This window comes from Camelus bactrianus, chromosome 25, assembly GCF_048773025.1.
Source record: "Camelus bactrianus isolate YW-2024 breed Bactrian camel chromosome 25, ASM4877302v1, whole genome shotgun sequence".
Lineage (NCBI taxonomy): Eukaryota > Metazoa > Chordata > Mammalia > Artiodactyla > Camelidae > Camelus > Camelus bactrianus.
The window spans coordinates 35,752,192-35,779,349 of NC_133563.1; the positions used below are offsets into that span (position 1 = coordinate 35,752,192).

Sequence of the window (27,158 nt, forward strand, 5' to 3'; positions counted from 1 at the left end):
GCCTTAGAGGCCCAACACTGCTCCCTCACTGGCCCTTCCCTTCTCCTGACCACCTCGCTCCCCCAGACGAGATTGTGCTCAAATTTAGGGTTTCCCAGGGATACACTCAAAGACCCTCCCTGGGCCGGCCTCTGAGAGGCCCCAGGTGTGTGTCCTGGATGGAGGGGAGGGCAGGCTAAGGGCTGGCCTCAGTGAGAAGCAAAGCCTGCAAGGAGAGGCTGAGGGAGTGGCAGGAATGTGGCAGCTTTGTACACTTTGAATAAGGCAGCCCAGCCCCATGTGAGGCGACCCTGGACTCCGGCCCTCACTCGCCCTCCCAGTGGGCACCGTTGGGCGGCCAGCAGCCTGGCCCAGGGGGCCTGGACTTGGGCCCTGAGAGCCCACAAGGGACCATAAACATCGACGGCTGTGGGAGAAGGCAGCCCCTCCTGGGTGTCCCCTGGGGTGACTGGGTTGGGGCAGCACGAACGGGGCGGAGCTCAGATCCTGCTGGGCGGCGTCCAGCTCTGGGCTCCTGGCGCCTGGAGACTCAGTCCCCCGCCCCCATGATGGAGGCTGCACAGCAGGGCGAAGTCCCACCACACTGGGCACCAGGAGGCACTGACCCAGGGACACGGAGGGCCCGAAGGTGCTCGCCGGCCTGAGCCTGGAGTTTCGTGTGGGTGTTTTCTACTCAGGACACACCACACCCTGTGAAAGGGCACCCGCCTCTGAGGTCGTGGGGTTCCCATGGGCCACGCACCCCAGGCCCATGACAGCTGCTGACCACCCATCCCCTTCTGACCCTGTGTGTGGGTCGGCGCCGCACCTGCAGCCTGGGCAGCCTTGTGGAAATGGGGTGGCCCGGGAGTCTGGTCACCTCTGGCTTCACTCCACCCCGGCTCTGTGCTCTGGGACCCTCGCCTTCTCTCTGGCCCAGAACTCTGCTCCAGAGGTGGCGTTTGCCAGACAAGGTGAGGACACCTGAGCAGGGGTGGGACCCTAAGCCCGCTAGGCTGGGAGTGAGAGCTGCAGGTGGGCGGTCGTGCCTCAGGATTTCTGGATGCCTCCGTGACTCTCTCATGTCTTCCTGAGTGTGTGTGTACCTCAGGAGACAAAGTGGGAGGCCGAGAAGGCCAGAGCCATCGCAGGGGCAGAGGATCGTAGTGTGGGATTCAAGACAGTGTTCTGAAACTCAGGCCCAAAGAGCACACACATGGGAGGGGACTAGGGACCACAGGGACAGACAGACAGACACAGGCCCAACCCTGCTGCCTACCGGCCGCGTGTGTGTTGTGGGGAGTCACCATAACCCCCACCTGAGCTGGAGGCTGACAGGATGGGGGGCAACCCCCTGACCACCACAGACAAGCAGGTGCACAGATGCAGGTGGGACAGCAGAGAAGCAAGGCAGGGCCTTTATTGGGGAATCTGTCACAGACACACACAACCATGGCTGCGTGGAGCCTGGCCTGGAACCAGCCAAGGGCAGGTGGGCCCTCTTGGTGTTGACCATGTCATCGCCTATCCTGGCTGGGCTGCCTCGGGGCCCCTGGGAGAAGAGCCAGCCCTTGGAGGATTCCAAGGGCCCAGGGTCGGGGGCCGAGGGAGGCTCCCCAGGACCACGCGAGTTGTGCCCCTCCCTCACCCTCACCTTTTCTTCCTACTGGCTGAGCTGTGCACCCCAGGTCACAGAGACAGGTGCAGGGATCCCAGACCTGGGCTGGGTGGGGCCACGCTTTGGGTTTTGGTCAGCAGCCACCTTAGCGCCAGCTCCAGTAGGGGATCCTGATGAACAGTGCGGGAATGGGGAGGCTGTCATGTCTGGGGGCCCCTGACAGCCCAGACAGGAAGTCGCAGGTACACGGGGAGGTGAGGGATGGGGGCCAGAGGGATGGGAGGGGTTGCAGCAAAGGCCTTGTCCCCTGTCTGATTGGCAGGGGCCAGGCTGGGTCCCCGTGGGCCCTCTGGTCATCATTCCCCACAGGAACAGGGACCCAGAACAGGGCAGGAGCCACTCAGGCCCGCGCCTCCAGGGCGCGCACGTGCACGCTGGGCAGGCAGAACCAGGACGGCGGTAGCCCCTTGCTCGAGCTGTCCTCGTGGAACCGGATGTGGAGGAAAAAGTCGCCTGTGCAGAGGAAGAGGAGGGCCCCGAGGCAGGCCGACTGGCCCGAAGGCTGCACCTGAGGGCAGGAGGAAGAGCCATCAGCCGGGAGCAGCACGGCTGGAGCTGCGAGGACACCCCCGAACCTACCTAGATACAGGGGCAGTGGGGGAGGGGAGGGCCCCCAGACCTGGCTCCCACAGCCTTCCAGGGCTTCCCTGCTGGGCTGCCCCAGGCAGGTCACTGCGCCTCTCTGGGCCTCAGCCCCTGTCCTTGGAAGGAGCTAACAGCACTCTCCTCCCTGGGGCCTGGGGGTCGGGGAGCATGGCGAGTGGCTGGGCCAGAGGCGCCGTCTCAACAGGTGAGGACTGCGCTGTGTGTCATCAGGAGGCGGAGACTTGTGGCCTCATCAGCCCCTCTGGTCCGGCTCACAGTGACCGCGGAGCAGGGAGGAGCTGGCCACGTCGGGTAGGGCAACGGTGACAGTGGCACATGGGATCTGACGTGGTCCTAGGCCCCTCCACTCGCCTTAGCTCCCTAACAGCCCTAGGGGTGGTCTCGCCACCCTGGTTCCACCCTCAGGAGTCAGGTGCAGAGATGTGAACTTGTCTGTGGTCTCCAGGTGAGTCATGGGGACAAGGGTCAACACAGAGGAGACTCTGTCTGCGGATCCCTAAGCCTGCCATGCGGGGGGGGGGGACAATGACCGCGGGGCCAGCTCGTACTGCGTCCAGATGGAAGGTGCCGGAGCCCACAAAGGAGACGGCGTGGTGCAGGTTGTAGCTGTGCACACCATTCTGGTGGTCCTGGAAGGGGACCACGCTGAGGGCGAAAGGCCCCACGCTGCGCGGGCTCCGGTTGGTCAGCCGCACCTCCAGGCGCACAGGGTCACCCACGTGGCAGGCCGCCGCCTCGCGGTCACAGGGCTGTCCGTCCACCAGCACGTCTGCAAGGGACATGGCACGTGAGATTGTCAGGGCACCGCCCAGCTAGCCCCCCTCCCCCGTACTCTGTTCATCATTCCCATGTTGATTTCTTCATTCAGTCCTCACTCCTTCACCGGCCAAGGCTGCCGCCCACTCTGGGTCAGGCTGGGAGCTGGGACACAGACGCAGGGCCCAGGCCCCACCCTCCTGATGTGCAGGCTGGCAGAGACAGGCACGGGGGCCACAGCTGTACCCTAAGGGGTCTGTGCCACACTGGAGTGGCCGAGAGGGCTCCAGGGTCATCTGGGGGCCCAGAGGGCCCCTCAGAGAGGCTCCTGTGGGTGGAGGAAAGCCAGGCAAGGGACCAAGGGACTCAGAAATGGAGGGCCCAAGAATGTAGGAGGGCCTGGGACGAGTGGCTGCAGGTACCTGGCTGGGCCTCTACTGAGTCACCTGCAGAATGACCTGCCCAGATGCCCCCAGTGAGGGCTGGGCTGCCCTTGGGGCACTGAGGAGGTGGAACACCAGCTGAGGGAAGATCTGGGCGTCACAGCACAGGGCGAGCGCCTCTCCCCCGTCGGCTCTAATCCCCAGCCAACGAGGACACTGCGTTTATATATATAGCTTCTCCAGGGCCCTTCCTCACCCGCAGGATGGCTATGAATGCTGATGGGGGAAGATGAGCCAGCCAGGTGCTGGTGTGATGGAGAGAGAGCGCAGAGGCTGCAGAGACGAGTCCTTCCGGCCTCTCCCGGGACGCTCTGTCCAGAAGGGAGGCAGACCCACAGCCCGAGAGGCCCGCGGACCCCAGGGAACCTGCATGCGGGCCACAACAGGGTCCTGGAATGTCCCAGCCTCAGGGAGGAGGCACCCCCGGAGAGGCAAGAAGGCGGTCCCAGCCTGGAAGCTCATCTCCTGAACCCCAGGGTGCAGGGGAGCCATGCACAGGGGACCTTGACCTGGGAGCTCCTCAGAAGCGGCTGGTAGGACAGACAACGCAGGCGCCTCTAGAGCCCAGAAGGCAGGCCTACAGCCTGCCACCCTGCTTAGGCGGACCTCCAGAACCACAGGACAGCAGCAGGTGTGGTTTTAAGCCACTAGGTTTGCGCTCACTTGTTAGAGCAGCTGAGAGGCCCAACACAGGTGCTGCTCGGGGCCCTCGGAGCCTGGCCTGGAGTCAGACCGCGTGGACTGAACCCTGCATGTGTCCCTCATCTGGGAAGGTAGTGAGGGTCACATCCTCTGTGAAAGTGCCAAAGGGAGGAGGTGCTCTTGAAGGTTCTTTTCTGCCGGACCACCTCCGAGCCCCACATTTCTGAAATCCAAGGCCCTAGGCTGAGTCCACAGCCCTCGTTATCTTACAAGTGTTTGCTGAACACCTGGGACGTGGCCCTGCCCTCAGGCAGTGCCGGGGGGGGACTCGTGCACAGGAAAGGTGATCACCCTGCAGGGCTGAGCAGGAGGGGCTTGGCACTCAGAGGTGGCCGGGACCCTGATATCTGCACCATCACCCTTAGCTTGGCCAAAATGAAACCCGTCCTCCCCTGGTTTTGCCACACAAAAGCGGCCCCGCCCTGCGGGCCTGCCTCACGCCTGGGGGTCACACTGAAGTGCTCCCTGGCCACTGGCATGCCCCGTGGCCCACACCATGTCCACCCTGACCCCGCTCTGTCCTAGCTCAGGCCAGCTACCTGCTCTGAACCTTTCCCACATAGCAGCCAGTTCACAGTGGCATAAAATGTGGTTCCATCCTTTCCCTCTCTTGCCTGCTCCTTGCCTGGCCCGTGGCTTCTTTTTATATTCAGCATAAAAGGGAATTTTGATCAAATTATTGCTGCTGACCCTGGTCTCCAGGGCCCTTCATGGCCCTGAGCCAGGTTCCCCCCATCACAAAGGTTGCTGTTCCCTGCTCCCTGCACTCCAACCACACTGCCTCCTCCCTGTTCCTCCAGCATGCCCAGCTCATCCCTGCCCCAGGGCCCTCGCACCTGCTGCTCTCACCATCTTGGCCCCCTTCTCAGAGAGGCTGTCCCTGAGCACATAGTAAGGATCCTCACTGCCCCATTCTCCTTCCACACTCTACATTTTCTCTTGACCCTTCACATCTTATCTGAAGTTCTCTCATTTATCCATCTGTTTATTAACTATCTGTGTTCCTCCCTCCTTGTCCCAGTACCCAGGCCAGGTCGGCACTTTTCTATTTCATATTTGTTGGAAGAATGAATGGATGAAGGAGAGGAGTAAATGAGTGGGCTTTAGGGTGAAGTACCTGGGCCCGAATCCTGGCTGTGCTCTGACCTCTTTGCCCCCTGCCCCCTGTCACTCCATCTGGAACTCAAGGGGCCTGGGTCATGTCCTTGAAGTGCCCACACAGAGAGGACATTAGGACCAACCTGCCACCAGCTCTGGGTCCCCAACTCGCAGACCAGGCTTTCGTGGAGGAGATTATTTATGCAGGAGAACCTCATGTTGTAAGAAATCTCCTGGGAGCAGATTAGTCTCTTCCCTCAGAGCTTTAAATTGGGCCACAGTCCATCTTCTCCCGCCCACCCCCAGCCCTGATTCTCCTTCACTTTTAATACCAGCCAGAGTCACGCACTTAATTTTATCTGGCCCAGAATTCCTCCTGAAACCACGGCCACGTTTATGCTACAGCACGTCGACCGGCTCTGGCAGAAACACACGCTATAAATAGCAGCTGGGAAGGGCCTGCGGGGCCGACTCTGGCGAGAGGCACGGGAGAAAGGAAGTGGTGGTGCCAGCCTGCGTTCAGGCCAAGGGCAGCCACTGGGGGTGGGGGTTCACGCAGGGAGAGGCCCTGGGGAGGGGGGAGCTGTGCGCACCACCTGGGGAAAGAGCGGCTGGCCCGAGGTTCCACTGGCAGGTGCGGTGAGTCTTCTGTTGCCCGCACTGCCCGGTGCCAATCCCCCTCCCCACCAACCTCACAATCCCCTGGAGGGCAGCGAGAACAGGCTCGGCTTTGGCGGGTTCTGCGCAGGGAGGCTGAAGTGGAGGGAGGTGATGGAGCTGCCGGCCCCGGGGCCTCTGACCCGCCCCACTTCAGCTCCGTGGCTGCCTGGTCCTGAGACCTTGAGTTTGGCACTGGAGAGGTAAGCTCCTATGTCCCCAGGGAAGCCTCTCACCACTGGTGGTCTGGGAGGCTTCCTGGAGGAGGATGCTCCGTGGTGTGACCGTCATTCAGGAATCAGCATGGGGGCTGGAGTCCTGCCCTCCCGCCAGAGTCAGTTTCCCTTCTTCCTCCAGGGAGGGCGGGAGCAGCTCTGTTTCCCGTGCAGGGCTGCTTAAGATCCCCTCCTGGCCTCGCCAAAAGCTGCCTCTACTGTGCTCTGCGCCTGCAGGCAGCCAGCCTTTCTCATTGCTCTGGAGACAGGGAGGCAGAGCCCTCGGGATCTGCCAACCTACCACGCCCATTTCCCTGAGAGGTTCCCTGGTCAGAGTGAGCCCAGGAGCAAGCTACGAGCGCGGTGGAAAGGGCTCATCCTGGCGCGGCCCCCCCTCCCCCGGCACTCACCAGCCCCTGCTCTCCTCACCCTTATTGTTCTTGTGGGCGACAGGTAACCAACGGCATCCTAGCCACTGTCCTAAGGCTTCAAGGGGGTGGTCTCATGCTCTCCTCAAACCGGCCCCCTCAGGCTGGCACCGTCACGGCCCCACTTCAGAGGTGACCACGTCCCGGTGCGGAGAGCCGGCAGCTGGCCCCGGGTGCACAACGAAGTGCTGAGCTCCCACCAGAACCCTGGGCTCCAGGACTCGTGTTATTTTTTTAAATAGCTTTACTGAGATTTAGTTCACAAACCACACAGTTCGCCCACTGAAGTGCACAATTCCACGGCTTTGCCTATATTCCCAGATCCTTGCACCCATCACTGCAGGTGATCTGAGAACATTTTTATCACCTCAAAAAGAAGCCCCACACCCTTTCACCGTCCCCACGCCTCTGCCCGTCCCCCAGCACCGGACAACCTTGAACTGACTCTCTAGCTCCATGGATGGCCCCGCTCCAGGCTTTCCCGTGAACACAGTCGCGAGCACGCAGTCTTCTGGGACCGGCTTCCCTCCCCGAGCGCGGCGCGGCCGGCCCGGGGGGGAGCCTGTGTCAGAGCTTCGCCCCACGACGCACATTTCCTTGCCTTTGGTTTCTTTGAAATGGGGAATGGCTAAGCAGACTTCAGGCACAAATGTCTAATTTTGGATAAAAAATGTTAAAGACTTAAGAACAATGCAGGAGGAATTAATGAGGTGAAGACCCAGAATCAGCCGGAGTGAGTCAGGTTTTCGAAGCTCTACCAGGCCAGCTTCAGCGAAAGCACATTTAAATTTCAGATTTCACGAGACACGCACATTCTTCTAGTTGACATAAATCCTGGGTGGGCCTAAATTTTCGAGCCAAATTTGATTCAGGCAAGGCTTGGTGTGGGAATTATTCAAGGAGCCTTGTCACTCCTTAGATGAAGCAAAACCAGTTCAAGTGGGGAAGACAATAGCTGAGCTGGACACGGGACGAGGACCGAGGCCGCCGGCCCTGCCCTCCCCGTACGGCCGGCCAGCCGGCCGGCCCGTGGGGGAGGCCGCAGGCCACTGTCGGGGGAAAGCCTGTAATTACCCAGTAAAAGGTGGTGAACTTCCTCCAACGCCAATGTAGCTAATGGCCAGGGACTCAACCAACAAGGCAAGTTCTCCCTCTTTACCAATGAGAACCAAGTAACTGAGTCACCGTCCCTTACCCTGGGGCTGTTCGGAAGCTCAGAGCCCGGGGTGGCCCCATCTCGGGCACCACGGGGCCCTCAGTGGCCGTATTTCAGGCCACACATGGCGCACGCACACACACAGCCTCTCCTGCACGCCCTCGCCTCCAAGTCTTGACCAACTAAGCCAAATATGGCTTCCCTCAGTTCAGAAGTTTTACATTTTATTTTCTACTTGATTGTATGTTGAGGGAGAGTTTGCAAAAGAGGTTAGAAGCACAGAAGTGCCCCAGGGGCGTGATGGTTTTCTGGGCGGGCGGCACCTGGGGAGGTGGGGTCAAATCATACAGCCCTCTCGCCACCCTCCCCATCACCCCTTCCCCCACCTGCCGAGCCCCTCCACACACTGCGGGGAAGAGGGCCTCTCTGCTGGCTGTGCAGGCCCGCACTGGGGGATGATGCCAGAGGAGAGTGGAGGGCAGAAGGAAGGGCTGCTCCTGGCAGCTCAGCCCGGCTGCCCGGGCTCCTGGGCCAGGAACACAGGCCCCCTGTGCACATGGGCTCTCATCAGGGTGGGCGCCACGTGAGGCCAGGGCCCTGCGCTCCGTGCCCCACAAGGCGTGTGTCTGTACCAGTGACTCAGGCAGCTAACGCGTTCAGAAAGCAGAATGCCTCTCCCTCAGCATCCAGGGAGGGGGCCACCGAGGCCCACACGTGTAATTACCCCAAGTCGAGAACAGTTCCAGTGGAGCTGCCGGGCTCTCCTGGGTAAATAATTTACTTTTACAACTTTTCATTAAAGATTAAAGGTAATTAAATTAAAATTAAGGCGAGCCGGAATGGGAAAGGAGACTCCTGCAGCTTGGAGCGAGCGAGCCCACGGAGACGTTCTCAGGCCTCCCGGGCTCGTCCACCTAGGAGCCATCACCCGCGGGGCGCGCGGGGTGGGGTTGCGGAGGGGAGGCCCCCGCGGCTGCGGGTCAAGCTCCAGGACTGCGAGGGCAGCCCCGGCAGGCAGATCTCTGGGCTGTGACCTGCATGGCCTGTGGCTGCCTGTGGTCGGTGCCAACCTGCTTCAATGACAGGGAGAAACACACACAGCCAAGACTGCACCCGAGGTCTGGGGTCCCCTGCCCACAGTGCCCTCCCTGGACGCCAGGCCAGGATTCTCAGGCCCTGTGGGTGAGGCAGCTGAGCTCAGATGCCAAGTCCAGGGCCCAGGGAAGCACCTTGAGAAGCCAGACATTCTGATTCCTTGTCTGAAAAGGGGGTGATGCAACACGGGGTGTAGCTCAGTGGCAGAGCGCATGCTAGCAGGCACGGGCCCTGGGTTCAACCCCAGTACCTCCATTAAAAAGGGGTGATGTAGCCAGAGGGCTGGCGTGCGGAGCTGGGAGAGGGCTGAGCTCCAGTCTGGACAGAGAAGTGCAGGACGAACATGAGGGGCTGTGATGCGGGTCTCAGGCAGTGGTGCAGGGCACAGCTGACAAGGCCAGTTCAGCTTGAAGAGACTAGGGGGAGCCACATTCGAACCCAGGGCTCTCTGTGCCAGGGACCTGCTACCTTCCCCTACCTGTGCAACCCCAGCCCCGGGTCTCAAGGCCCTGCTCACCGGCCCCCCCCCACCTAGGGGCCTACCCTGCTCTGCCCTGATGGAACATTTGAACTTGAGAAAGAAGGCTCTGGAGGGAGGCTGGCTGTGCGTTCACCAAACCATTCCCTTCTCTCCTGGGCACATGGCCAGACTGTAGCACCCACAGTGGTGAGCCTGTGTCCCGGTCAGTGGACGGAAGCGGGGAAAATGACACCCCCCAAAGCTGGCCCACAAGCACACCCCTCCTGTGATTCCCCAGAACTCAGGGTGCTAAGAAGGGTCGGGGGAGGGGCCACGGGATGAGGGGGGTGGGCGGGGCCGAGGTCCCAATGAGCTCTAGACAGACCCCTCCACCGAGGGCACCAAGAGACATGAGATAAGGCTGATGGGTTAGGTCCCTGAAATTTGGGGCTGTTTGTTACAACATTTAGCTGTGCCATTTACAGGCCTCCAGGGCTCATTTATCCAAACTCTCCCCTTTCAGAAGGGACGCTGGAGCCCAGCGTGGAGCTGACGTGCCGGGGCCACGCTGTGAGCTGGCGGTGGCGGGGGCACTGGAACCCGGGCGCCCTTTCCCTCCCAGTGGGAACAGAGCTGCTTTTTCACAGGGAACAATCTGCCTGCCGGAGACAATGCCTCTATTAAGTTCTCTGCCTTCAACCTTCTCTTTTTGGACAAGCACTTCAGACAACTGAAGATAAACCAGGAAAAAAATGAAAGCTATGCCTGCTGGCTGGTAGCATTATGCAAAGACATCCTTCCGAGAACGGCAGAGAATTTAAAGTGACTTCTCTGTCCCTGAGCTGTGTCTCTACCTTTTCAATCTCTCATTTTTTATGTTATCTCAAGACTTTTCTAAATAAAGCAAAGACCATGGCCCCCCAGGCAGGCCCCACCACTGCTCCCGTGGCTCTGTGTTCAGGCTGGTTGGCACCACACGAGGTCACCCCACCCTAGACTGTCTCACCTGCAGGGTCAGATCACACATGCGGCACTGCTGGCATCAGGAGGATTTGGAGGAATCAAGGGACCCTCTTTTCCAAGGTGAGAGAGCTGAGGGCCAGAGGGGAGGGAGCACAGGAGAGTCCCAGTGGGTGTGGGGAGGGGCTGTGCAATTGGTTTCATGCCCAGGACCTTTGCACAGACTGTTTATTGCCTGGGCCTGTGCGCCCGCCCTGTGTGCCTGGCCAGCTCAGCCTCGCTTCCCTGGGAAGCTTTCTCTGCCCGGTGCCTCGGGCACTGCACTGGGCACTCTGTCTTTCCCTGGGGGCCTGCCTCCCCAGCAGACCCCTGAAGGCGGGATGTGGGCACTCCTTACTCTATTTCCCGGTGCCCAGCAGGGCCTGAGTACATGGGACCTCCCCCGGGATGTGCAGACTTTCTACTGACTAGGAGTGGGGCCCAGCCTGGAAGCCAGGTCTCTGGACTCCAGGAGAGACAGCCAAGAAGAAAAAGTTTCCAGGGAGAAGGTGTAAAAGGATGCTGATACAGAACTGACGTCCTCAGTTGCTCCTCCAGAGCCTTGAGACCAAGTTGAAGGCTGTCTGCTTCTCCTCCTCTGCTTGAGCTCCCCCAGTGCCCTGTGACACCCCTCCCGTACCCGGCCCTGACCGCCCTGCAAGGTCACTGCCTGTCCCTGCTGCTCCCCCCATGCACTGGGAGCCCCAAAGGGCAGGGGCTGAGGTTTATTTGTGCCTTGCCCGGTGAGTGAATGATACAAGGAGTGTTGGGGGTGACCCTTCCTGCAGTGACCCTGGGCCTTTCAGATCCCAGGGACCCCTTGCGCCAGTAGCACCGCCAGACACCACGACAAGAGACTCACTCCCCGCTTTCCAGTCCTCCTGTTCTCATTTCTCAGGATGACCCCATTCATCCTCACCAGGGCCCCACGACAAAGGGTATCACTGCCCCCAGTTTACAGACGAGGCACTACAGAGGTTAGGTCTGAGCTGGGATTCAACCCGCAGAGCTCACCCTCTTAACTGCTTCTTTCTGCATGAATTCCTTTGTTCCCTGGGCAGCAGCAAGTGACACGGGTAGGACGGACGTGGAGAAACCCAGTGCAACTCTGGCACAAGAGCCCAGCGCACCCACCTGCCCCTCCGCCAGGCAGTCCGGCCAGCTCTCTGCCTGCTCTGAGGGGAGCGGGAGGCCACCCGCGGGGGCAGAGGCCTCATTGTGGGCATCCTAAGCCTGCCCTGCTCCCCACTGAGCTGATCAACATGCCATCTGAAACGAGCCCAGCCCAGCCCAAGAAGGGTGAAGGGCAGCCCGCCTCGTCAGCCCACCTAGCTACACATCTGAAACCTCTGGCCCAAATCTGTCAGGTGTGCGTCTGGAAATCACAGTGGAGTTCTCAGCTGTGAAGTGCCCAGAAGCCAGAACAGAACAGAACGCATCTTTGTGAGGGTCCAGAGCCAGGGATGCTCAGGGCACCTGGCACAGACCCCAATCTTGCCTCTTAGGTAAACCTGGCCCTTCCAGAAACCAGGTCCCCCATAAGCAGCCAGGTTATCAGGGCCATTCCCGGACCCTTACTCATGTGTCTCTGCACACTGCCCACCTGCTTTCAACCCCAGCCTGTAACCAATGGTCATAGGGGTAGGCTCTCCTGCTGCCCCTGATGGCAGCTCCATTTACCAGGAGCTTCAACGGAGCTACTCTCTGCATTAAGAGTGCTTACTGCCCCCATTTTACAGATGAGGAAACTGAAGTTCAGAGAAGTCAGTAACTTGTCCAGGCTGCACAGTTTGGCAGAGCTGGAGGCTGGATGCCCATGGCTGGTTAAAAAATTAGCAGCAGTCCATTGCATGGGAAGGGAGATGTCAGGGTGGTGTTTACTGAGTACAGACGGTGTTCTTGGCGCTGACCTAGGCTCTTCCGTGCATGGTCCCCCCAGAGCCACACACAGTCATCTGAGCTGGGTGCTGTCTTCGTGAGGAAGCTGAGGGGGTAGAGCCCCAGAGCCCGGGGACAAGGAGCCCCTCTCCTGGAGCCCAGGGGCTCTGACGAGTGGTCCAGGGAGGGTGCTCGGCGGCAGCGACACTGCCTTGCAGAGCGCACTGTGGGTTCTGGAAATCCCCCACCAGGGGCCGATGTGCCAACCGGCCTGGGGCTGCTCCTAGCGTGATACCACTCGGGATAGTGCGACGGCTGTGTCATTGTTCACTTGCGCGGTGCTGGGAACCTGCTAGGAACTCTGGTGCGCCTCATGCACACGCTTAATCCTCGTTGTGGTGCAGCAGAGAAGGTATGAGTATTTTGGGGATGGGAAAGCTGAGGCTCAGGGAAGTTAAGGGGAGGCTTGATGTCACCGGGCGCACAGCCTGAGGGCAGCCCCACACCTTTATTAGTCCTGGTGGCCCAGCTGCACTCGTTTGCCCGTCAGACTCAGTGCAGGGCCCCCACCTCTGGAAAGTCTGTCCTGGCCTCGGGCCTGGGCCCTCCATCCTCACCAGGCCCTCAGACAACAACACAGCTGCCATTTCCTCCCAGAACCACCCCCTCTAGTCTGTGAGCCCCTCAGCCTCTCACCTCTGAAGCCTGGGCCCGACACTAAGTTCTCTCCAGGACCCCTGACTCTGCTTCGGCTCACACAGCCAGCCACCTCCCCGGCAGCAGCCCCACACGGGCATCTGATGGACACTGCAAACGTAATCAGATGTTCTTTTTCACTCCCACCTCCACCCAACCCCACTCCAGCTCAAGAGAGGCCCCAGCGATGGGGGGGGGGGGGGCGCGCAGCGGGAAGTGCAGTGAGAGAGGAGGTCGCCCATCCCTGGCAGGGGGGCTCTGGGCGCAGTTTTTGGTTTTTGGAAGCACAGAGGAGGCCGTTTCCAGCTCTGTGAATGCTTGTGAAGGAAGAAGCGTTGGGATCCTTGAATTTCTGAGGTGACGGGGATGGGGTGGTTAGATCAGTCTTTCTGGCCATCCAGCACCCTCCTGGTTTGACAGCCTCTTCCTGTCAAGTGAGAAACAGCACATACCTCTCCAGGCCAACAGCATCGCTTCCGGGAGAAAAATGGAATTTTTAACAGCACCTTGGAAGCCGACTGGCTGCTGTGTTGTCTGCTTAATTAGCAGGAAAGTGATTCCAGTCACAGAGCAGCACCCTGGGCAGGGGACCAGGGTTCCGGACAAGGGGGAGCCGGCCGCTGCGGCCTCTGCCAGTAACGGCAGGGGAGAGGCCCTGCCAGCCAGGCCCACCCGCACCGGCAGCCCGGCTGAGCGCACACGTGGAAACCCCCAACACAGGTCCAGAAGCTCTAAACCAAGCTAGAAGCCGTGACCCAAGACGCCTTTTATCCTCCAAACATGGCAAATACACCTTCACCGAGGCTGGGAGGGCCGAGCCCATGGAGAGTTCTGAGCTGGGTGTGACGATGTCGGGGAGCCCCCGTGGCCCTTCTCCCTCCCACCTCCCACACCCCTGCAGGTGATTTCATTCCCTTCCATGTCTTCAACCACCTCCGGGGCTGGTGAGCCCCGTTCTGACCCCAGACTCCTGGATGCCAAGCCTCCACACCTCTCCCAGGAGACTCGCTGGTGAGGGCTCAGTGCCTCCCTGCTCTCCAGGCTGGAGCGCCCCTCAGCCTCACGGGAACGCCCCCAACAGTCACCTGAGCCCAGAGCAGCCCAGCTCTGCCCTTGCTCCCATGGGCAGGGCCCCTCTCCAGAGCCTGGTGCCACCACCCCTCCTGGTTCCAGCTCCAAGCCCTCCGCTCCACACCCGCCTGGCTGCCCACAGTGCACGTTGCTTTCTTTGCTTGTCTCCCTTCGCTCCTGCCCCCTCGGAGGGGACGGGAGGCTCCCTCCTGGCCACACCCTGCCACACGCTAATCAGAGGGGCAGACCCAGGTCTCAACAGTCTGAGTTCCAGCTAAGGACACCTCTGTGGTTCATCTAAGCACGCAGAGCAGCCACCTAGAGGGCTGGCGAGAGGACTGTTGCTTTAGAGAACTGAGAGGAATGGCTGTAATGAGCACGTTAGGGGCTGGTATGCAAATCAAGACACTCGAAAACAGTTTGTTCTCTTGAATAATTTAATCATCTCCGCCACCACCTCCTGGTGAGCAGCACTTAGGAAGCGGGTGGGTGAGGCAAGCCAGGGTCCCTGGGCCAGATGCCCCAGGGCTGCGCTCCAAGCTGTGGGACCTGGTCTCGCACCCAGGCACCAAGGCCTGACCTGCACCTCCCCTGGGAAATGGGGATCAAAACCCTGGTCCCAGGATCCTGGGGTTTCAGAGGTGAGGCTGCCCCAGCTGGGGCAGAGTCCTGAGTCCCCCACAGACCACCCCAGCCCCCAGCTTCCTGAAAGCAGGACGAGTCGCAGTAACAGGACTGGCAGAAACTTTTCTTCGTTCTTTGATTGAATAGGAAAGAGAGTAATATTTACTAAGGGCCCTAGTTTAACATGAACGAGGTGTAGATAGAGCAATAGACATGTTTTGAATAAGTCTTTTTCATCTTCTTCATAACCCTGTAAGCAAGGCTTGGGAGAGGGAAAAAACAAAAATCAAGGCTCGGAGAGGTTAAGCGATTTGATTAAAGGCATCGAGTCATGCCAGGATTACAAGGCAGCTCTGCCTCAGCACACAGCTCACGCCCTTCCGCCAAAACCACACTGAGGTCTGGTCTCCCGAAAGAATGGACAATATTGAGGCTGCATCTAGGAAAATGATTCCGTACTGAAATGCCTTTATTGTGTCCTAGGGAAACTGAGGATCTGATGGAAGCTACGGCCTGACTTCCCCACCAGAGAGACCTTTAAGTCCGTCCTTCTGTCCGACCATCCTTCCATCCATCCATCCAACCAGCTCAGGAGATGCCCTCCCTGAGCACCCACCGGAAAGCAGCAGACAAGGGAGTGCACACACACACATGCACACATACACACACCAATCTCAGTCCGACACGAGGTCGTGAAGGATGAAAGGGTGGGAGGCTGCTGGGGACGGTCTCTGTGAGGAGGAGGTGTTTAAGCCAAGCCCCAAAGCAGCTGGAGGTACAAATATCTGGGAGAGTGAGTTCCGGCAGCAGATGCAGAGCAGCACACAAGGACCAGGCAGACGTGTGATGGGGGATCCAGGTGGGCTGGATCCAGGAGGCGCTTGGCCTTTCCACCAGGTGCGGTGGAAACCCCAGAGGGTCTTGAGCAGAGGGAGGCCCCAGCAGCTGACCTCAGCAGTGGGCAGTGAGGAACTGGGGAGGTGAGTCAGGAGGCTCCCGTGGTCGGCTCGGGGAGAGGAGGGAGCAGGGATGAGGTAGAGTGTGGTCAGACCCAGCTCTGGAGGACAGCCAGGGGCTGAGCCTGAGCCCCGGAAGAGCTACCGCGGACTGAGGTGGGGATGCTGGGAAGATGGGGATGAAGGCTTGATCTTGGCCTTGTTGAGCTGAAACGCCCAGTAGCTATCCAGGGAGGTGTGTGAGATTGTTGAGCACAGGAATGGAGTGCGGACACGGGCCCCAGTGTGGACGAGCTTCGGAAACACCACGCTCAGTGAGAGCCAGATGCAAAGCCCACGTGTTGTACGATCCACCATGTGACTTGTCTGGAAGAGGCCGATCGTGGGGACAGGAAGTGGATCAGTGGTCGCCAGGGGCCAGGGAGGAGACTGGGAGTGACAGCTAATGGGTACGAACTTTCTCTGTGGGGTGACAAAAACATTCCCCAACTAGACAGTGGTGACGGTTGCATGACTTTGTGAAAATACCAAAGCCACTGAACTGAACTCTTTAAAAGGGTAAACTTTAGGACACATGAATCATATCTCCGTTGTAAGAAAGCAGCTGAGGGTGTGGATGGAACGGAAGCTGCGCTGGATGTGAACCCGAGCACAGGGCAGAGCCAGAAGACGCCGGCACCGGCGGATGGAGCCCAGGGCCCTGCGACGCCTGGAGGTGGGGGATGAGGGGAGGCTGCAGAGGAGTGGACGGTGCGACCCAGCGAGAAAGCTGTCCCAGGAGCCAAGTGGAGACGTGTCAGGAGGAGGGCTTGATCAACGGTGACCATGTAGAGACAGGACAGGTGACAGTGGTGGGGACCAGCAGCCTGGTGGGAGCGGGGAGGGGGCTCAAGAGAGCCGGGAAGAGCGAGGGAGGAATGAGCCAGGACAGCTCAGCAGTCAGTGTGGCTGTAAAGAAGGAGGATGAGGGTCACAGGAGGCCATGACACTGCAGACGTCACAGTATCTTTGCAGATCGGGGGGGGGGGGCGCAGTGATGCCAGCAGCGAGGGGGATGGCGGTCAGAGCAGGGCAGAGCCGCATCACAGCGGGATGGCCCCGTGAGGAGGTGGGTCTCAGAGAGGACAGCCCATCACTCGTGCCCCCGGCAGAGCACTGCCCTTGTCTCGTGCTGCTGTCACCCCTTTTCCAGCCCTGGGTTGGACACCTGTTCAGACCAGGCTGCTCACCCCTCCTGTGTGTGCACTTCCCAGAATCTTAAGTGCCTGGGGCACACCAGTTCCACAGCTGGTGTCATGGAGGAGCCCTCGTCCCCTGTGGTTCTGTGGGGAGAGTGGGAAGGAAGGCAGGATCCGGGTCAGCCAGGCACGTGTTCCCTCTGCCACGGAAGGACCCTCAGACTGATGGAGAGGAGTCGCCAACGCCTGGCAGAGCGCGTGCTGGCTGGGCCCACAACTGCATCCCTCTGACTCCCTCGGAGGACGACAGCCCCGCAGGGAGCCTGTCTTCTCCCTGGCCATCTCCAGCACCTGCACACAGCAGGGCTTCAGCAACCGAAGACCAGGGGCCCTTGTCCATAATAAAAGGCGCTCTCTGTGGCCTGTGTTCTAGTCCATGTCAGCGAATGCTTGGCTTCTTCCTGAGGACTTACTGAGAACCCGCTTGGGGTAGCCCAGAGGTACCCGGGAGCTGTGGGAGGGCAGGTCCCTGCTGTGGAGGGTTGCTGCTGGCCGGGCCACCCCCACGTCCATGGTACACTTCCCAGCACCTGGCCAGCCCTCTCTTCTCTCCTCCCCACCTCTCGCTGGTTCATTGTTCTCCATCCCATTGCTCCCTGCTCACTGACCATGCGCAGAAGTGCCCACCACTGTGAGGACCTGGGTAGCTCCCCAGTTCAGGGAGGGAGGGAGGGAGGGAGGGAAAGCCAGGCAAAGTCAGGAGACTCCGTGGGAGGGTGGGGCCTCTGAAAGCCCCGCTCCCTCCTCAGGGTCCCGGACAGGCACGTTGTGAGTAACTGTGTGGGTTTGAACAGATGGTCCAAAGCTTCATCAATCCTTAAGACACTCTGAGGCCCCCAGGGGTTACTAGCCGGCATCTTAAAGGACAGGCTGGACCCAGGCAGGAGGAGGAGAAGGCGGGCAAGAGGGTCTGAGTCAAGAGGAAGAAACAGGAAAGGAAGACGAGGAAGGGCCCAAGATTCATTCATGGCTCAGAACCCACTTCAAGTGCCAGCAGGAGGAAGGTGGGTCCCGAAGGCCCTCAGAGGAGTCCCCAGGGGCGAGGGTGGGCCCTGTGTGCAGGGTCAGGGTGAGATCCTGGAGGCCGAAAGCAAGAACATAGGAGTGGGTATGAGAGACATGCTTTCTTGTAACACAAAGCCCTCACCAATCTGCTTCTGAGTTATGCCCAGGAGAGCTCTCTCCCCACAGCTGGCATAGGAGTGAAGACCCCCATCAGGCCCCTCCTCCCCGCGTGGCTCCCATCAGGGACCATGGCGGGGCCGGGACAGGGAGACTCGCCTAGCCAGGCTTCTCCAGCACCTGATTCGGAGCCTGGAAACTGCCAGTGGCCCCTTTTAAGGACACAGAACTCTTTATCCCCAAAAGGGCCATGAGCACAAAAATAATCATAAAGCAATTTCCATAGACACAACATCTCACACACAAAGCAATTTAATAGCGGAATGTTGCCTTTTTTTCTTTTTCACAAGGCCTCAGGGAACCTGCCAAATCCCTTTGGCCCCAAACATCAAGGAACAGCGATGGAGAAAAGGAGGCGCTTCCCGGCCTTTCAGGGTGTGGAGTGCACGTCTCTGGGCACGTGGCCTGCTCCGGACCAGAGTCCCAAGGTCCTCACTCCACCAGTGGGGTCTGGCCTCAGCAGTGGTCCCAGTGGCCCCCCGCTGGGCCACGCCTCCCCCCAGCCAGGCCTAACAGCTACAAGCTCACGAGCCTCTATTCCAGGCTGCCTCCAAAGTGCCTCCAAATGCACGTGTGGCCCCTTGTTAACCCTTCCTTCAACAAATGTGTACTGACTCCTGGCCCAGGGTCTCTGGAATCAGATCGACACTCACATCAGGGCTCTGATGAGACGATGATGATGATCTGATGCTGTTTACCACCAATGGGCCTCAGAGACGTCAGGCCCCTCTGGGGCTCTTCTGTGTCCTCATCTGTGATGTGCTGTCCTGGCCTCGTGTGGGGACTTAACAAGCTCGTTCCTGCAAAGGTGCTTAACCCCTGGTGTTTGCCCTTAGGGTCTCTGCTCCCAAGCTCCCTGCTGGAGGAGACCCCAGATGGGTCTCAGGGCTGAGCCCGGCTCCTCCTGGGAGCACCTTCCTCAAGGGGAAAGCCAGGCCCGTGTCACAGCCTCTGGGAGTGTCCTGCTCTCCAGAGGGGACCACTTGCCTGTGCGTCCCACACGCTCACTGTTGCAGCATCGTCACATGTCCTTAGTCCCTACTGTGTGTGTGTGCCCCCTACAGGACTGTGAGCCCTGGGCACGAGCCCTGCTGACAGTTGCCCCTGAGGCCGCAGAGGACCACGGTGCTGCCCACGGCCTCTGGGGCTCCGCACATCACCCCCTCACTCCTCCCAGCGGCCGCACGAGGAGGGAAGGACGAGTCCTCAGCTCACGGACGGAAGGCAGCCTCCGAGAGGCTCCGGGACCGAACCACACGGTGACACTCGTCCCGCCTGACCCCAACACCCCACTTTCCAGGCTCTGGTCATGTGTTCGGAGGTGAGCGGGGTCGGCTCCATGCGGGGGGTGGGGGGCAAGGCCCCACAAGAGGAGGAGCCTGTCCTCACCAGGACCCTTCCCGGGGCTGCAGTGGGCAGGGAGCGAGAGGCCCTGGGGGCTCAGGTGGGGACTGCACGTGCGGGTGGGAGGAGGGTGAGAAGCTTCCAGTCGGAGGAGGCGCGGGAGCCAAGTGCAGAGGGGGAAGGTGGTGTGAGCTGGCAGGGCCCAGATTCCGCACAGAGACAGGGTCACGGCAGACACGACGGCGCTGCACCCGAGTGGAAACGCGCGCAGCGGGCGCGCACCCGGCGCGGAGCCGAGCCCGCCGGCGACCAGAGGGGCTGAGCGCAGGGGCGGCCACAGCGCCCCCTCCCCACCGCCGGGGGCCGGCGGCCTGGCGCGTGTCGCTAAGGCGAACAGAAGCGACTGCTGGCGAGAGTCAGGGAAATGGACATTCACATAGATGGGGGACGAGCGTCTAGAAGCTGTAAGATTTTATGGAGAGCAATCTCGAAGTAAGTAGCAAACAGCCTTCAAACACAGACACTTTTGCAAGGAGTCAGAAAAGAAAATTTAAAAAACAACCCAGACACTTTGACTCGGTGATTTCACTTCTAGGAGGTTATCGCTGTGGGTGGATTTAGATTATATCACTGAGAAACCAGAAACTACCTACAGCCCAAAAACAGAGGGGGCGGGCTCCATAGACGGGGAAACACTAGTATGAAAGAACACTGTGCGGCCGTTAAAACCACGCGTTAGACGTACATCTTGTCCGGAAAGACAGGGACTGTGTACGTGAAGAAAAAGCATAGTTCCACACCTGTGTTTTCAGTGAGGCCTCACTGTATACAACGCATGCACAGGAAGTCATCTGGACAACCTCTGACCTGCTTGTTAACAGTCACCACCTCGGGACAGTGAGCTTGCTGCTCGTGTTTCACTTCTTTGTGTTCACCCATAACTGTTATTTTTCTACAATGAGCACAAAATTTTTAAAAATGTGTCAAGAAGGGTTACAGGAACAGATAGCTCACAGTCCTCTTTTACTCTTGTCTTCGTGCAATCTCTGTTAAATATACACCAGTGTATATGATACTAGGGGCTAACTCGTGCCTTCCCAGATTCTATCACCCTGTACCTCAGAATGTGGCTGTATCTGGAGGAAAGGCTCTTAAAGAGGTGATTAAGTTACAAGGGGGTCATAAGGGTGGGCCCCAGTCCAGTGTGACTCGTGGAAGGAAGATACCTGCTGGCTGAAGCCAGGAGCCAGACTGGACCCTGGAGCATCTGAGCATCCTTCATCTGACCCTCAGAGCCCCGCAGGCCTGGCCTTAGGCAAGAGCGTAACAGATTTCAATGGAGGCATGGAAGCTGTCCTCATGTGCCTAATCTTCTAAAATAGGGGCGTAAGTGGATGCTTTCAGACAAAGAATGTACAAGAATAGAGGACTGAACTCTGCCCTGGGCACTGAGGACTGGGACGCTGGAGCTGGGAGGGACCTCACTGACCACCGAAACCAGCTTCTTCCCGGGGGTGGGGTGACCAGCTCCAGGTAGACCCTGAGCAGCAGGCGAGGAGGACACATGTCTCCTCATCTGGATCCCAGGACCCAGCCTGAGGACCACAGGACATTGTGATGTAAGCAGAAATGGTGCACATCAGTGACTCCAGCCTGTGTGTGTGCAGACGGCTGACCCCACCTGTCCCTGCAGCTCCAACATCAGGGTCAGGTGTGTCCTGGGACACAGTTCCCACAGGCCCCTTCCCCATTCCCTACCTGCTGAGAACTGGGGCCCAGAGATGTCTGCCTCTACTAACCTGGACAGCTGCCCAGGCTGGTTGGGCAGGAAGATGACTCAGCGAACGGTGACAGCCCCTCGGGTGGAAATGTGATTACGCTGCAGCCTAGCTGGGAGGGACGCGGGGTGTCGGCTGCCCAAATGCTGCTTAATGCTATCGATTTGTCCTGCCAATCTCCGAGGGCTATATATAGCGTGCTTATAAAGTCGCTCGGGATCCAAATAGAAAATGACCGTTTAATCAAGCCAAATGGCCCACGTGCGTGTGCACCAGCGCAGGTGAGCACAGCCACAGGCAGGTGTGTGCCACATGTGATGGGGGAGGCCTCAATGGGGCGGTCGCGGTGCCTGGTACTGTATGTATGTCATGTCCCCACCCCCACCCCTGGCCCTGGGGACTCAGCACGGCAAAGCGGACCCCACCCATATCACCCACCCTGCTAGGAAGTGGCAGAGAAGAAGACTGGACAGCCCCTCCTCAGAAGCAAGACACCAGGCCAGCCATTCCTCGCTCTAGAAGGTGAATGGGGGCCCAGAGGGGTCTTGGTGTCCTTCTTGGTGGGTGAAGGAGAGGGATCAGGCACCCATGTGGGGCTCAGGCACTCAGAGCACGCGGCGCCATCCTTGCCTCCAGGAGCTGCGAGGTCCCCTTGGAGGAAGAGGGGGACATTAGGAAAGAATCCTCTTGAGGGACCCATCCGACAGTCCCCAAACCCCTTCACTCCAGCCACCTCCATGGCCGCCTCACCTCAGCCCCACGTTGCCAGGATCCCACGAGCTCCCCCAGCATCTGTCTTTGCCCTTGGGGCTCCTTGCCATGGCCATCCCCCCACCACGCTGCCTGGTGTCCTCTGCTCATCTCCTGAGGACACCGGGTCCCCAAGGCCACAGCCGAGCCAAGTGAGTCTCTGTAGAGCAGCTCCATGGAGGAGAAGGGGCAGGGGCAAAATGACCACGTCTCCTCCAGCCTAATGCCTACACCCCTCCCAACCCGGCGCCTCCTAGGAGCCCCGCAGCCCAGGCTTCGTGCCCGGGCCACCTCCACAGGCTGGGCCTGGCTCTGGACGGGGCGCTGGCTCCCTCAGCAGCACCACGCGCTGTGCCCACCTGGCAGACAGTGCAGTGAGGCTGGTCGTGCCAGCCCAATGCCTGGCACACCTGGGTCCTTGCCTCTGTCTCTCCACGTGCTGGCAGCTTTAATAGGTTTTAATTACGATCCAGAGTAAATGCTAGACAGTGCTTAGTGTTAATTGGGATCCTTAAAATTAAAGTAAATGAAGATAAAGCTCCCAGTGGTGGCTGGAGGCCCTGACTACAAGGGAGGCGTTTGTCCTGAGGCTAAACCGCTCCCTGGTCCCAGGCAAAATGGCAGAGGGAAGTTGACGGGAATTGGAGGCCTGAAAGGCAGATGACCCTCACGGGAAGCAGAGGCAGTGATGGGGGAGGGTCCTCCCTGAGGACAGACATCAGGGGCAGATGCCACCTGCCCTGAGCCCGGCACCGCCCACTTGGCGAGAGGCCCTCATCTCTGTGGGCCTGTGGTTCCAGCAGCCCCAGTGCCTGAAACCAACCAACCAGTTAATTAATATGTTCATTCTTCCAACAACCCTGAACTCAACTCCTCCTACATGTCAGGCACTCTTATAGAAGGAAAACACAAATATCTAGAAACAAATAAAACAGAAAGGCAAACCAGTGCCTGCTTTCTGAGGCGCAGGTTCTCGTGGGGAAGGCAGAAAACACTCAGCTGGCACGTCCCCTGCAGGTGAGGGATCAGCTCTAGGAAGGACACGGACTGGACGGGGTGAGGGGGAGACGCGGGCTGAGGGCGCAGGGGCAGGGGCGGTGGCTGTAGGCGGTGAGTGAGCGGGTGAGCGCCAGGGGGAGCAGAGGTGAGCTGGTGGACTGACGGGCAAGTGAGGGCTCGCCTGGATGGGCAGGACAGAGGAGGCAGGGAGGCTGGGGGGCTGGGGAGACAGCTTGACTCAGTGGTTTAGGGTCGCCCAGGCTGTGGTGAGGAGAGACCAGATGAAGGCCTGAGAAGGGGCCCAGGAGAAGCATGAGGATGGTGGCTAGACTGGGGGGGGACTTGGGGGAGCTGCCAGCCTCGGACCCTCTGCGTGTGTGCATGTGTGCGCACACGTGTGTGTGTGCCCGTGCGTGTGTGCACCGCCGGGTGGCTCTCCCTCTTCCCTGCACATGGCCTCATCTGGCATGGCCTTCAATGTCCACTCAAACATGTCACCATCCAGCTGGTACCTCCTGCCAGGACGTCAGCAAGGAGGGTGCTCCGCCTTCCCGGGCCCTGGCCTTCCCGCCTCGGTCCCTCAGGGCCAGGACAGGAAGGGTGTGCTTCAGAACATCCACGGAAGGAACACAGCTCTTCCTGTCAACCCCAGTGGCTCATTGCCATTATTACTGAGATGATTATTTCCCAATAAAGGTGTGAAGGCTGGGGAAGGGGAGGAGATTTGCCCGACTGACAAGCGAGGGGCAGAGCTGGGAACGGACCCCAGCTGCTTGGGCCCAGCCCCCATCCCTGCAGAGCGACCAAGAACATGCAGTTAACAACAAAGTCACTGATCACAGAGGGAATGACCCAGTGGCATCATGTGACCTTAGGGTGATGTTTGGTGAAGAAGCAGGTGTAAGGCTATGATTCAAGGGCCAACAGCGGCTTTGTCCCCAGCAACCCCAAGGCTGGAGTGGGCCCAGAGGCATCTTGGTGGCTGCCACGCCTAGGGCTCCCAGGAGAGCTCAGGGCCCACTCGCAGGTCCTACATCAGCCCCTCAGGGCCCCTTCCTGCCCATCAGCCCAGGAAGCTGGTGTGGGGGGTCAGTTCCCAGTTCTCTAGATAAGTGCTCTCTTTGGCTCACTTCTCTAATAAAAGCAAGAGACTGGAATATTAGTCTCTGGGGACCAAGAGCAGGGCTGCAATTATTCACTCATTTTTGCGCCTTCTTTCCTGTAAACATTTCCCCTTTCCACGAGCTGATAAATTTGCTTTTCCCAGAAACCAAGAAGAGGGCCTGTGGCCCAGGCTGGGCACCGAGTGGGTCACTCAGGCTGGAAACCACCAGCCTCTCTCTGGGGCTGCTGGAAAGTCGGGTGCTGAGGCCACAGCTGGGGGGGGGGGGTGCAGTCGGCACGGGTCATCCCAAGGGTGGAGACAGCCTGGCCTGAGCCAGGTGAGAGCATAGCCTGGGGGCCCTGTGAGTCCGACAGGCCAGGCACCTGCCCTACTTATGGGGGCCCTTTCCTCTCCCCACGGCCCAGGTGAAGCCCGCCGTCAGGACCAAGCACTCTGTCCTGCCCTCAATGGCCGTCTGTCCCTCTAGCCCTAGTGCCTGGGCCTCAACACGGTGATGCCCCCACGGGATGTCCTCCTTTCCACTTAGGCCACTGGAATTCAAGCAGGCCCCTCCCTCCCTGACCCCTCCCTGTGACAGTCTCGAGGACATGCATTTGACATGCCAGCCACCCTGGTCCTGCCTCCCGAGTCACGTGGCAGCCCTGGTCCCCTGAGCCGCCCTCCCCCCTCTCCAGGCCCTCTCAGCGGACTTGGGCCTGACCACTGCCTTACTGGGGACAAGAGGACTGTGCTAGGAAGACTTGGCAGGACCACAGCTAGTTCAGTGGGGACTCGGATCCCGATCTCCCAGGTGGGGCGTCTTCTGCCCCACGCAGCTACTGGCCTGCACTCGACCGCCAGGCCCGGCCAGGGGAGGGGTGCAGAGTGACTCAGCTGCCCGAGGGCCCGCAGACTGAGCAGGGGAACTAAACTACTGCCGGACGTCGCCTCATTTTTCACAACACAGCGCTGACCCGGCCACCCTCTGTGGCCCAGAGGCAAGCCTAACTGGAAAGGAGGGTGAATCGGAGACAAGGACAGTAGCAAGGCTTGTTTACAGAAAGGGGACGCACAACAACATTTCCATTCAGGAAATAGGATCTTAATCATCAAATCGATCAACTGATTAGAGAAGCCCTGCTGACCAGCAGGCCGCCTGGCCCGCAGCTTCTCCCTGACCCCGGCCTCCAAAGGGGCTTCTGTCGGGCCGCCTGTCTGCCTGTGTGCCCGGGGTGTGTGCACACGTGCATGCGTGGAAGGGCACGTGTCTGTACATGGGAAGGCACAGGCGGTGCTGCCTTCAGGAGCTTGGTGTAGAAAAGGCTCCCAAGCCAGCAAAATTAATAATAAATTTTACTTGGGAAACCACCTAAAGTTCCTTCAGGGAAACCGAAAATGATGTGGGAGCAATAAAAGTCCACCATGCCTTTGAATCTTCATAAAACGATCCTGTAATCATTCTTTTCTAAACCATAGATCCGATGTGTGTTAAACCTTCCGCTGCTCCGGGAGTGCCACCCTCAGCTTGTGACCCCGGCGTGGGGCCACCCTGCGTCTCTGACTGAGCCCCAGGCACTAGGGTTCCAGCTGCCTGAGACGTCTGCTGCCTGCCCGCACATGCCGGCTTGTTCCTCCATCTTCCCTGCTCCCACCTCGATCATCTTTCAAAGTTCAGTTCCCCACCACTTTGTCTGGGAAGAGTCCTCTGTCCACCTCGTGGTCCAAACTCGCATGTTCACCTTTTCTATGGATTTGTTTCAGCGTTCAGCGACTGTCCTCTGAGTGTACCTCTACCACTCAGCCCACGTGCTCCTTGGGGCTGTGCTGAGCGGGTCTGGCAGGTGCCGGGGACTTGGTAAATGTCAGCTGAATGAGGGATGGAAGGCTTTAAATTTCCCCAAGGGAGCTGTTAGGCGTCCTTGGCCCCAGTTCCCAGTAAGCCCCACAGGTGTGCCTGTTTAATTTCTGTGGTCTTCTCCCGGCCTTGCGGGGCCGAGGTAGACATTTCCTGAACAAGCAAATGAGTGAATGAAAGATCTTCTCCTTGACAATAACGAGCACGCTATTCAGGCTGGCCCGGGGACTGCTTACATGTTAACGTGCACTTCGGCGAAGCAGAATCACGGCGAACCACCTGAAGTGAAAGCCAAGGGATAGCAGGGACAAGCATCCCCCCTCTGCACCGCACAAGGCAACGCAACAAAGCTGCACAGAACACACGAAACAGGGGTTTTCAGCACAGCGCTCATTAGGCAACAAAGCACAGTGATTCTTGAGTTTACTTGAGAGGCTTCCGGGTTGCAACACTGGGATCGGAGACCCCAGGGGGACCCCAAAGACTGTGAGTTGAGGAGACAGAGCTGAGAGTCTAGGGAGGTGAAGGCAGCGAGAGCTCACAGGATAGAACACCGGAAAAAAGAGAGCAAGAGGGAAACTGTGGCGGTCCACAGAGGGTCCCCGACGTCTTCAGCACTCGAGGCTGGGGGAGGGTTAAAAGGGCTGCAAGGAAAAGTGTCTGCTGCTCACACAGGCCCAGGAGTAGCACCTCTTCCCACCAGCCAGGCAACACAGCATCCATTAGAATTCATAAGGCGTTGGCCTAGCTGCAACGTCCTTGCCTCCTTTGTGGGGAATAATTAGCCCGAGACTAAATGCCGCTCTGGTTTTAACTAAAAGACCTTGAAGGCAAAAACCAAAGTGATATAACCTTTTGTAAGTAATAAAACAGTGTCCCAGAATCTCAAGAATATTTATATCCAGCACCCAACAAGGCAAAATTGATCATGTCTGCCTCCCAGAAAAGATTACCAGGCATTCAGAGAAGCTTGGTTCAAAGAAGCGGCAGAAAAATATGACTCACAATGAGGAGGAAAAAAATAAAAACCAACAATCAAAACAGGGCCAGAACTAACACAAATGTCAGGAACGGCAGAAGGGGACATTAAAACAGCTCCTGCAATAACCCCAGATGTGCAGAAAGCTAAGCAGTGTCCTGGAAGGTACAAAAAAGACCCAATTCAAACGCCTATCAATGAAATACACAATACCTGAGATGAAAACAAAATGGATGGGGTTCACGGCAGGCCACACGCTGCAGAACTAAAAAGGAGTGTGCCTGAAGACACAGCAATAGGAGCCACCCAAAGTGAAGTGCGCAGATAAAAAATTTTATAAAAGGAACATCGGTAACTTCCTGGAAAATTTCAAGTAGCCAAACCTATCTGCAATTGGAGTCCCCTGAGGGAGTGGGGCACGGAGGGACACA

General features: G+C 59.0%; 1 protein-coding gene and 1 long non-coding RNA gene across 4 annotated transcripts in view; one reads left to right on the forward strand and one right to left on the reverse strand.

Moving 5' to 3' along the window:
- Positions 1 to 1,363: 1,363 nt before the first annotated feature.
- The window catches only part of TRAPPC9 (trafficking protein particle complex subunit 9), a 404,238-nt gene continuing 378,443 nt past the window's right edge, over positions 1,364 to 27,158 (reverse strand). For all 3 annotated transcript variants that reach the window (XM_074353143.1, XM_074353142.1, XM_074353144.1), the window contains 2 exons: positions 2,812 to 3,032; positions 1,364 to 2,165 (listed from right to left, as the gene is read on the reverse strand). In XM_074353143.1, the coding sequence (XP_074209244.1) occupies positions 1,998 to 2,165; positions 2,812 to 3,032 (389 nt within the window). In that variant the 3' untranslated portion in view covers positions 1,364 to 1,997. The remainder of the gene's footprint in view (positions 2,166 to 2,811; positions 3,033 to 27,158) is intronic.
- Positions 5,411 to 21,494, forward strand: LOC123613528 (uncharacterized). Its single transcript, XR_006720888.2, has 3 exons — positions 5,411 to 6,122; positions 9,797 to 10,356; positions 15,025 to 21,494. It is a non-coding gene; the product is annotated as an uncharacterized LOC123613528 (long non-coding RNA).